Below are 11,109 nucleotides of genomic sequence, written 5' to 3'. Positions count from 1 at the left end.
TCTATTCTGTTTTTGTCATATAGATATATTTGCAGAGAGAGAGAGAGAGATAGATAGAAAGAAAGAAAGAAAGAAAGAAAGGGGGGATGGAAGAGAAGGGAAGGGAAAAATAAACTAAGACTCTGCTGCAATGTAGAATGATGAGGGAGACTAGAGGGAGGGAGGGAGGGGAGGCAGGAGGGTGCCTCAGCCAATCAGGAGCCGCCGTTTCGAAAGTTGCCTTTTATGGAGAGAGCGCCGCTGCGCCGCCCGTATAAAACCCGGCGACGCGGCGCCCGGGACGCAGCCGTTACGCGCCCCTCGCTCCCTCCAGACGCAGCAGAAGCAGCATCAGCATCAGCAGCAGCAGCAGCACCAGGCTCCAGCACTCTTCCCCAATCCAAGGTAAGCCAGGGAGGGGGCTGTGCGGGGGGAGCCTGGCTTTCTTGGAGCACCTTTGAGACTTAAGTGTCTCTGGATCGCGCTATGCACGCTGTTGCCGGGGATTTCCGAGGTTTGCAGGGGAGCCGGAGTGGGGCTGAGTTTTGCAGGATGAGGACTATATATATACAGTATCTATATATTGCTCATAGCTGCAAAATTCAGCCACACTTAGCCAAAGCTCATCCTGCATTATCTATACAAACTTAGATCTATCTATCTAAGTTTGTAGGTTTAGATATATTTTATGTATTTAGATATAAATTGTTGATATATAACTTTTTGATTTATATATATATAAAACTTGCCAATACACATCCTACATTTTAAATATATATAGATACCTATTCATCTAGGTTTGTAAATAGATTATATATATATATATATATATACACACACACTTAGCCAAAACTCATCTTGCATTTTATATATACAGTATATATATATATAGTTAAGTTTGTAGATACATACTACATATATGTATAAATTTAGATATATAAACTGTCGTATATTAGGCAAAACTCATTCTGCATTATATACATATGTGTGTGTATATACATATATATACACTTAGGTATCTAAGTTTGTGTGTGTGTGTGTGTATATATATATATAATATACGGGATGAGTTTGGGCTCAGTTTATGTGTGTGTGTGTGTATTGCATTATCTATCCCTCTCTATGGGTTGATGGAATAGTGAATGGCAATGGGTCTCCAAAGGGGGGCTGTTGTGTCCCATGTGGATCCAAGGCGTGGTTGACATGGAGCTTTGGGGAGTGGTCCTACTCGGGAGTAAACCCCATAGCCTTGAATGAGGCTTTGCTGCCCAGGGAAAGAGTCCCACAGTTGGGGCTTCCTGGTTTTGTGACTGTGCTGGTTTTTTCTTTGTAACATGCATTCGTGTGTGTGTGTGTGTGTGTGTGTGTGATATGCATACACACAACACACATTTATAGATATGTGCATCTATGTAGATATTACATATACAAATCTAGCTAGATATTAGATTGATAAAAGTATAGGTATATACTATATATATACCTAGACCTGTCTATCTAGATAATGTAGGTAGATAGATCTTGTATTTCTGGTCAAGTGCAAAGGAGGTTTTGTGTCCATTGGGCAGCTTTGGAAGAAAAGTTGGGGAAATGAAGAGCCACAGAAGGGTTTCTTTGGAAAGCATGGGTCTGGAGCCTCCCAGCTTCTCTTTCTCCTCTTCCTCTTTTTGGGGATGATGGGATCTCCCATCCAGCCTTTAGAGGCAAAGGAGCAAACCTTGCATGGAGGAGAAGGTGCTCAGAAGTGGCTCCTGGGGGAGAGATGGGGCTGGCCTTTTGGCAAGCCCTTTTGGTAACCTGCTTAAGAACCTCAGGGACATCTTGAACTCTGGTCACAGTTGCCACCCACCACCTTCTTTCTTTCTCTTAACACATTCGCACAATGGTGTCTTGTGAGTTGCTGGATTTCCGGACTTGCGCTAATCTGCTTTTACTCATGGGCCCCTTCCTTAAGAGGATTTGTGGTCAAAACCTGGGAGGGTTGGTGGGTTTGTTAAAAAGGAGGAGGAGAAGCACACAGAAGCAACTTCCTCCTGGTTTTGGGCTGCTTTGTTTTTCCTTGCAGAATGGCCATGTTAAGGGGCAAAAGTGGCATGCTCAGGATTGCACTCCCTTTCTTCCTTCTCAAGTCAAGAGCATCCAGACCTTGGTGTTGGGTGTGACTACAGAAAGAAAAGAGGGAGGGGTGCCTTTTCCTATGGTGGCCATTCTATTGTATCATGATGGGCAGAGCACATGGGTATAGGAGGGTGGGTGGGAGACCGAGGAAGGAGGTGCCTTTTGGGGAGGGGAAGGAGATCAACCATGAGGGGCTTGAAGGGCTTCCCCTCCCCCAGTTTAGGGGGCTCTTTGTTTCCTTGAAGTCAAGCTGGATCCTTCTGGAAGAAGGGGAGGAGGAAGAGAAGAAGCCTGGCTGCCTCTTATGGGGGGCAGATGCCTCCCTAGAGGACCCCAGAGTCTCTTAATTCCCCCCCTTCTCCAAAAATTGTCCCCTTTTAGGGAGCCTCTGCATGCATTGGGGAGAGTTCTTTGTCTTGGTCTTTGCCTTCACTTACTTAAAAGGTTCCTGGTGTAGCAATGGCAAGCACTACTCCTCACTCTTTGATCCCTCTTTTAGGATGCACTGGGAGCTAAGAAGGGTGGAAAATCCACATTTTTAAAAGACTTGACCAGCCAGCCCTATCTGTCCCTTTCCTTGCTGCAATGAATGGTGCACCTCTCAGAGGCTTTGGCTGTAAATCAAGGACTGTTCCTTCCATGCTCCTTAATCCGGTTCCTCCCCATAGTTTACTTGTCGTGCGTTTCCTTGCTCATATTAATAAACCTGTGAGAAATGCACATTGCGCACCCTTCTTAGTGAAAAGGGGCTGATGTCATGACTTCAGGAAATTTTAATTCAGCCCTACTTAAATGGGCTGTGGGCTATTTTTGCATTAACTTGGTTTGCAAGATGAACGAGATGAGCAAGTTGGCGTTCTCAGGCCGAGATGAGCAAGTTGGCGTTCTCAGGCCGGGTGGGGCATGGAAGGAGCTGCTTCACTTTAATGGGTGTGGAGATCTTGCCCTAGTTTTGGTCTTGCTTTTGGCCAGGAAGGTCCTGTCTTGTCTAAAATGGGTGTTCCAGACTCTCTGTCTCTGGGAGTGGCTTCCAGACATATGCTCATGGCTCTCATTCTCTTTCTCTCCCCCCCCCCAAAGGGGGTGGGATGGAGGAAGGGCGTGGCCTCCAGATGAGGCTCCCCCAAAGCTGGCTGTAGATCTTGCCTTGCTCTAACCATTGCCTTTTATGGTAATAACGTGGGACTGGAGCGGAGGACTTCCTTTGTCCCAAATCTGTACACGGCGGCGCAGTGCGCACCCTCTAGTGGCGCAGAATGCGAAGTGCTGGGTGGTGACAAAACAGGAAGCTGGGGAGGAAGCGGGTGGGGTAGCGGCGATGATCCTTCTCTAGCGCATCTGTCTTCAGGTGGCTCTAAGCCGGAAATGAAAATCTGTAGGAGCTCTTGCAGGAGAGAAGTGTCAACTGATGAAAACCAAACTCCTAACTGCTGTTTTTTTCCTCCTCCCTTTTAAAGATCGCCATGGATGATGATATTGCTGCGCTCGTCGTTGACAATGGCTCCGGAATGTGCAAAGCTGGTTTTGCCGGGGATGACGCTCCTCGTGCTGTATTCCCTTCTATTGTGGGTCGCCCCAGACACCAGGTACAGTCGGCTCTCCTTACTCAAAGACTCTTTATGCACGGACTCAAGCATTCACAGTTTGCAAACACTAAAAAAAAATGTAACTTCCAAAAAGAAAACCTTGATTTTCCCATTTTATATAAGGGACATCCTTTTACTATCCTTGATATCTAATGGGATTTGAGCATCAACAGATTTTGGTATCCATGTGGCTCCTGGAACCAAACCCCAGCAGATAGCAAGGGCCCACAATATGGAGCTTGCTAGTCATGGCCTTCTCAATTCAAGTCAGTGCAGCTCTGCAGCCTTGGAAGCAAATTGCTAAATCATAAGCAGTTCTGAAGATGCCAGCCACAGATGCTGGCGAAACGTCAGGAATAAACTCTTATAGAACATGGCCACATAGCCCGAAAAACCCACAAAAAACCCTATAGTTCTTGTTAGTTTGCACCAGGCACATTTACACCACTTCATGAACTTGACCTGAAGCAGTTTTGCTCTTCTTGTTCAGTGCTCTGAGTAAGCCTTCCTCAAGAACTCAATGGAGGGTTGTTTACAGCCCTGCAACTGGAAAATAAGAAGAGATGACCTGAGGCCTTCTGTGCAAAACTGATCTGCTCCTGTTAAAGCCCCTCTTTCCAGTTCACAGAAGCTTTTCTTGGCTGTCCAGAAATGTTTTTAACTTTGGCCACCAACAGTAGTTCTTTACATGATTAGACTGTAATTGTAGCCATAGGAAATGAGTTAAACCCAATTTAAAGGACTGGCCTTATTGAAGAGCTAAGTCCCTGCCCATATGGAAAAGCTGAATGCAAATGACAACTGTCCCTTTGGGTTCAAGAAAATACGCACCAGCTGTTATGAGGAGTTTTGTGATCTGAGCAAATGTGACCTGTCAGTCTAGCCTCCCTTGATCTTCAAAAAGTAGTGCTTTTGTGTTTGTTGCCCACCAGGCACACAAAGTTAAGTATAACCACATTGAAAGTTGGGAAATGTTTCAGCCCTGATGGCTTTCCTTGCTTTTGCTTCCAGGGTGTGATGGTTGGTATGGGCCAGAAAGACAGCTACGTTGGTGATGAGGCACAGAGCAAAAGAGGCATCCTGACCTTGAAGTATCCTATTGAACACGGTATTGTCACCAACTGGGATGATATGGAAAAGATCTGGCATCACACCTTCTACAATGAGCTGAGAGTTGCCCCTGAAGAACACCCTGTGCTGCTGACAGAGGCTCCCTTGAATCCCAAAGCCAACAGAGAAAAGATGACACAGGTTTGTATACGCATCACACTTCAAAGCCCTTCTTCCTCCGATCTGTAAGAAGGATGTCTGTTGGTATTCCATTCTTTTTGTTCACCTTTCTCCTTTTTTTGCTCCTCTCTCCAGGGGTTTCCTTTCTGGTCTGAATCTCTCTTGCTGGAACCTGAAAGGTTTTTATCTGCTCTTTCCCAGATTGGCTTTCTTTTCCTTCTGACTTGCTAGCATCACATAAGCATCTGCTTTTTCTTTCAACTAACTTTGACTTGTGTTTGAGTGACTTTTGTAACATTTCCTGTGTTGTGAGATACTGGGACAGGGGTGGGATGATCCTATGCAACTTGGAGCACCCTTTTTAACAACATGGACTGTGTGGTGTAGCTTCATACCTGACTAGCATGAGCTGACCTTTACAGTGGCTCAGCTGGACCTGTGAGCATGATCTGCATATACCATTGCCAGCCAAGTTTTTAACTATTAGTGGTTCTTCCTTTTCTATCTTTCCAGATCATGTTTGAGACTTTCAACACTCCTGCCATGTACGTTGCCATCCAGGCTGTGCTGTCCCTGTACGCCTCTGGCCGTACCACCGGTATAGTGATGGACTCTGGTGATGGTGTCACCCACACTGTGCCCATCTATGAAGGTTACGCCCTGCCCCACGCCATCCTCCGTCTGGATTTGGCTGGCCGTGACTTGACCGACTACCTCATGAAGATCTTGACCGAGAGAGGCTACAGCTTCACCACCACAGCTGAGAGAGAAATTGTACGTGACATCAAAGAGAAGCTGTGCTACGTTGCGTTGGACTTCGAGCAGGAGATGGCCACAGCTGCGTCCAGTTCCTCCCTGGAAAAGAGCTATGAACTCCCTGACGGTCAGGTGATCACCATCGGCAACGAGAGGTTCAGGTGCCCAGAAGCCCTCTTCCAGCCATCCTTTTTGGGTACGTTTTTAGATGCCTGTTCCCTTCAGGCGTAGCCCTGAAACCTACACCTGGGAGCATAGATCTCCATGAATGGTTTTAATCACACAATCTTCTCCCTGGCTCTTAAAACGTTTATCTTGTTATCTTCTGGCAGGTATGGAATCCTGTGGCATCCACGAAACCACCTTCAACTCCATCATGAAGTGTGACGTGGATATCCGTAAAGATCTGTATGCCAACACTGTCCTGTCTGGTGGTACCACCATGTACCCAGGCATTGCTGACAGAATGCAGAAGGAGATCACAGCCCTGGCACCCAGCACAATGAAAATCAAGGTGGGTGTTTCTGTGTTTTGCTGCAGCAAGAGAAGCAAAACAATGGCCTCTTTGTATATATTTTTCCATCAGCGGCTCTGATGTCTGGATGAGTGATCTTAAAATACCATTTGCAGTTTGATTGGTTGATGGCTCTGTGCTAGACAAAAATGGGGTTTGGGACCTACAAAGTTCCCCTGTAATCTGATCTTGACCAAGAGTGCCACCATGTTCCTAGGTGGACAATGTAAGGCCTAAAGCCTTCTGGATGGCTATAAATTTAGTCTTTATTTCACTGATTACATTTCTTATCCCAATGATGAGGTCAGGATGGCATATGTGGCTCTCCCAGTGTCTGTTTTATCCCCACAGCAACCCTGTGAGGTAGGCCAGGCGGAATGTGATTGGTCAAAGGTCATTCAAAGTGTTCATGGAGCACCTAGATCTAGCTTTTAAGCCCCACTGGCTTGTTAATCTTGTGAGGTTTCTGACAGTTTCTCCCATCTTCTTCCCACAGATCATTGCCCCACCTGAGCGTAAATACTCTGTCTGGATTGGAGGCTCCATCCTTGCCTCCCTGTCTACCTTCCAGCAGATGTGGATCAGCAAGCAGGAATACGATGAATCTGGACCTTCCATCGTCCACCGCAAATGCTTCTAAAACAGGACTAGTTACCACAATAACATTTCTCTTTTTTGACAAAAACCCCATAACTGCGCGTTAAACAAGAGTTGAGATTGGCATGGCTTTATTTGTGTTTTTTTGGCGCTTGACTCAGGATATAAAAACTGGAACGGTGAAAAGTTGACAGCAGCAGTCTTTAAAAAAAGTGTTGGAGCGAAACGTCCCCCAAAGTTCTACAATGCATCTGAGGACTTTGATTGTACATTTGTGTTCTTTTTTTAAATAGTCATTCCAAATATTGTATTGAGAGGAAGTTAAACCAGCCTCTGTGAAGGCAACAGCCCAGGTCTAGAAGCAGAAATACTTTTCCGGTCCTCATGGAAAGTATTGCTTGTATGTAAATCATTTAATCCAACAAGTGTCTTTCTGTATCTTGCGCCTTAAAACAAACAAAAAACCCCACATGGTCCTCTTCTGATTCCCCCTTTCCCTTTTTTAGGTCAAGCAAAATAATAATAATGGGCTGTATATGTTTCTCTTCTTCCCAATCCAGATGTGAAGGCTTACAGTCTACCCCCTCCCTCTTCCAAGGGGGAATCCTTACAGAGATTTGGTGCCAGTATGTAAACGGGATACAGTGGGGGCAAAACTGTACACTGACTTAAAGGAACAGTTCAAATAAAGATGCACACCATAGACTTCACTTGTCTGGTTCTTCATGCTACTAGCTCATTAGTTGTGTGTGTATGTGTGTCGGGGGGAACTACTCCATGTCACCAGAGCTGTTTTTAAGGCTCCAGAAGTAGGGCGATTTAGTCTAATCATCCTTCAACATTGTCTCTACTTTATGGGGGTTGCATTTTAAACTATTTTTGGAAGTACACAGAAGTTCCCCATTGTTGGAGTACAATGAACTTTGCTAAAACACAGCCTAAGTTTTGGATTGCAGCAACACAAGTGTTTGGAAATAATAGATATTCTGTGTTGGGGAGGGATAGGAAAACCGCCAGCTCACCAATTTTGAAGGGAAAGGTTGTAAGCCCCAGGCTCTTCCATCTACTGTCTTGGCTTTGCCTAGGTTGGAGTAGGGTATGTCAAATGGGTTGGGAGCCTTTGTGGTCCTGATAGGGTAGAAATAGCTACTCTTGAGGTTTAAACTATTGGTAGGAAAAGCTTTAACCCAAAATATGCTGATAACTGAATACATTCTTTGGGCTGAAATGAGAATCAGTGTGGCATAGCTGTGTTGGACTAGGACTTCAAGCAGCGTCTGAATCTACTCGGTCACGGAAACCCTGAGCAACTTACATTTTCAGGATAACAAACTGGCTGAAATACAGTCAATACATTACCTCTTCCTAGTATCCTGCAGATCAACTGTATGATGTCCCCATTTTGAATAAACCAATTAATCTTGTGGAACATTAAACGTACCAAATGTATTATGGTATAACTGGCTAATCCTGCCATAGGGGCATTTTGTTTGGTATATAAAGCCCAGATAAAGGAGAAACTGGCATGCTTAAGAGATTCTTGTTCTGGGGAAGTCATTTTAGAGTTGTGTTCCACCTAGTTCGCAGTCTCAAGAAGTGTAGGGAGGATAACAGACCTTGAGCCAAGATTGCAGAAAATGTGTATTCCATAAGCTCATTACTTTATCAGCTTGACCAGTTAAGATGTCTGGAGAATGCAAAACCCTAAATGCTGCTTTGTAAGGGGCTAATACATATATTAGAGCCAGTGTGGTATAGTGGTTTGACTGTTGGGTTAGAGCCTGCTCTGCCATGCAAAGTCCACTTGTTAACCTTGTGCAGGTCACACAGCTTCACAAGAAAGTGATGGCAAACCTCCTTTGAACAAGCCTTGCCAAGAAAATCCTTTGCTAGGGGTCAGTCTGAAGTTGAAAAAGGCAACAAACATCCATTGCCCTAATAAGGATTCTGGATGGAATTAGTGGAGCTTGGCTAATGGGAATATGATGGCCTTCGTGGGTTAGACTGACATCAAGTGATCTGTTGCCAACAACAGCTGGCCATGACTGTTTATAAAACAGCATAAATTGGAAAGGTCCTGCCCTGACACAATTGAGTCTGTTCTCAGTCTCTGGAACAGTTGATGAACTGTTCAATGGCTAACTGGAACTCAAGTGTCAAATTGCTAAGTAGTGAGGCTCCATTTGTTTAAATCTTGCCCTTCCTTGGGCAAAGGGTAAGGGATGTTGCCCAGTGCCAGAGCACCAGCATTGCACACAGAAGGACCCCAGATTTAATCCCTGATTGGTATATCGGTCCATTTGATTTAACACATGTTGGATTAGATGCAAGGGTAGGCAAAGTGTGGCTGTCGAGATGTTTCAGCTCCTATCATCCTCAGCCATCATAGCCAATGGTGAGACTCAGACTTGCATGCCCTGGAATTAGAGGACCTTTTGGTCTGTTCCAGTAAAGCTGTTACTATGCTTTTGAGAAAGGTCTGTGCTGTGTCAGACCAAAAGGCACTCGGATCCAGCACTCTTGCATCAATGGAAGCCCAACAAGAGAAGGCGACCACAAGTGCCCCCTTAGTCATAATCTCCAGAAGCTCATATCCAAAGATATATGGCTAATACAGCCACCGTGACTAGTAGCCATTGATAGCTTTGCCCTCCTTGTATTTATCTAATTCCTTTTTGAAGTCATCCAAATTTGTGTCCATGCCTACATCTTGTGAGTAGTGAACTCCATAGTTTAACAAAAGCCTATGCAAATAAATGTTCCCTTGTACTAAAAAATTCTAAACATTGTAACTTCTCAAAGGGGAGTTGCACCAACAAGCCTAGTTGTATTCAATGCCCTTTCTTTATTCAGCATGTACTATGAGTTGAAACAATTAAATCAAGGCCTTTTTTTGTTCAGGATAAATTTAACAGAATTGTACAACATTTATGCTACCAGAGAGAACCAGTGTGGAGTAGTGGTTTGAATGCTGGACTATGATTTTGGAGAGCGGGGTTCGATTCTCGACTTGGCTATGAAACCCACTGGGTGACTTTGAGCAAGTCGCATACTCTCAGCCTCAGGGGAAGAAGGCAATGGCAAACCTCCTTTGAACAAATCATGCCAATAAAAACCCATGATGGGGGATAACATTAGGGTTCATAAGTTGGCAATGACTGGAAAGCACAATAGTACTAGATCCTGTCTGATTTTGGAAGCTAAGCAGGGTCAGCCCTGGCTAGTACTTGGATGAGAGAATACCAAGAATACCAGGTGCTGCAAGCTATATTTCAGAGGAAGAAACTGGCAAAACCATCTCTATGGATTCTTTGCCTTAGAAAAACCTGTGAAATTCATGGGGTTGCTATAAGTCAACAGGCAACTTGAAAGCAGGTGTGTGTGTGTGCGCACATACACAATTCAGCCATCCCCGAACATCACCTAGGATGCGTCTACACTCTACACTGAAGAAATAATCTAGTTTAACACTATGCTAGTGCTGTGGCTCCATCCTATGGAATCCTGGGGTTTGTAGTTTCACAAGGTCTGTAGCCTCCTCCGCCAAAGAGTGCCTCACCAAACTACAAATGCTAGTATTCTGTAGAATGGAGCCATGGGGTCAAACATCATTTTGCAGTGTAGGTTTAGGATAGCAGTGAAATGTTAAATGCATTTGTTATTCTTTTATAGGCTTGCCATTCTCTTGGCTTTTTAAACACTGAATAATCTTACCTTGCCATTCTGCCTGCTGGACAGTCCTATGGAACTGAAATAACTTTGCATGTCTAAAGAAAGAAATAAGAATGGTTGTGTTAGATTGTGTCACACATACGCTTCACATTTGTCATCTGTCTAGTGCCAGTTTCTCCTAGCAACTGAAACAGGGCTAAGAAGAGGCACTTCCATTCATCACAGATTTGGGATGGTATCTCTCAGACTAGAAGGGAAGCTGGAAATAACAACAACAACAACGATTTGGGGAGCAGTTGCTGGAGGTTTCTGTGGCCTCCCTGCCCAAAGCTAACCTGCCCAAAGCCCTGCTCTGGGCCCCACAACAAACTCCAACTCCCAGAATTCCATAGCCTTGAGCCAGGGCAGTTAAATCGGTGCCAAACTGGGTTATTTCTCCAGTGTGGATGCAGCCAATGTATTATGTATGGTATATAGGAAGTGCTTTTGTGGGGAACTTTAAGAGCGGTGCCAAACTGGGTTATTTCTGTAGTGTGGATGCAAGACATCTGCGATGTCTGAAATGTTCTTTGTATTCCTTCAGCTTCTAAGATTTTAAATATAAATACAGTACATAATTAAAGGAAACAATCCTTTTTTTCCCTCAGCGCCACTCCC

The 11,109-nt window shown here is 44.7% G+C and overlaps 1 protein-coding gene across 1 annotated transcript; it reads left to right on the top strand.

Moving 5' to 3' along the window:
• Positions 1 to 282: 282 nt before the first annotated feature.
• ACTB (actin beta) lies at positions 283 to 7,485 on the top strand. The gene is made up of 6 exons (XM_042480808.1): positions 283 to 384; positions 3,555 to 3,683; positions 4,695 to 4,934; positions 5,427 to 5,865; positions 6,002 to 6,183; positions 6,680 to 7,485. Exons 2-6 carry the CDS (start codon positions 3,561 to 3,563, stop codon positions 6,821 to 6,823), a joined length of 1,128 nt encoding a protein of 375 aa, XP_042336742.1. The 5' UTR covers positions 283 to 384; positions 3,555 to 3,560; the 3' UTR covers positions 6,824 to 7,485.
• The last annotated feature ends 3,624 nt before the right edge of the window (positions 7,486 to 11,109 follow it).

The sequence above is a fragment of the Sceloporus undulatus genome, chromosome 8, assembly GCF_019175285.1.
Source record: "Sceloporus undulatus isolate JIND9_A2432 ecotype Alabama chromosome 8, SceUnd_v1.1, whole genome shotgun sequence".
Lineage (NCBI taxonomy): Eukaryota > Metazoa > Chordata > Lepidosauria > Squamata > Phrynosomatidae > Sceloporus > Sceloporus undulatus.
Note: the sequence above shows the minus strand (reverse complement) of the source record. Positions and strands in the feature narration are given on the sequence as shown.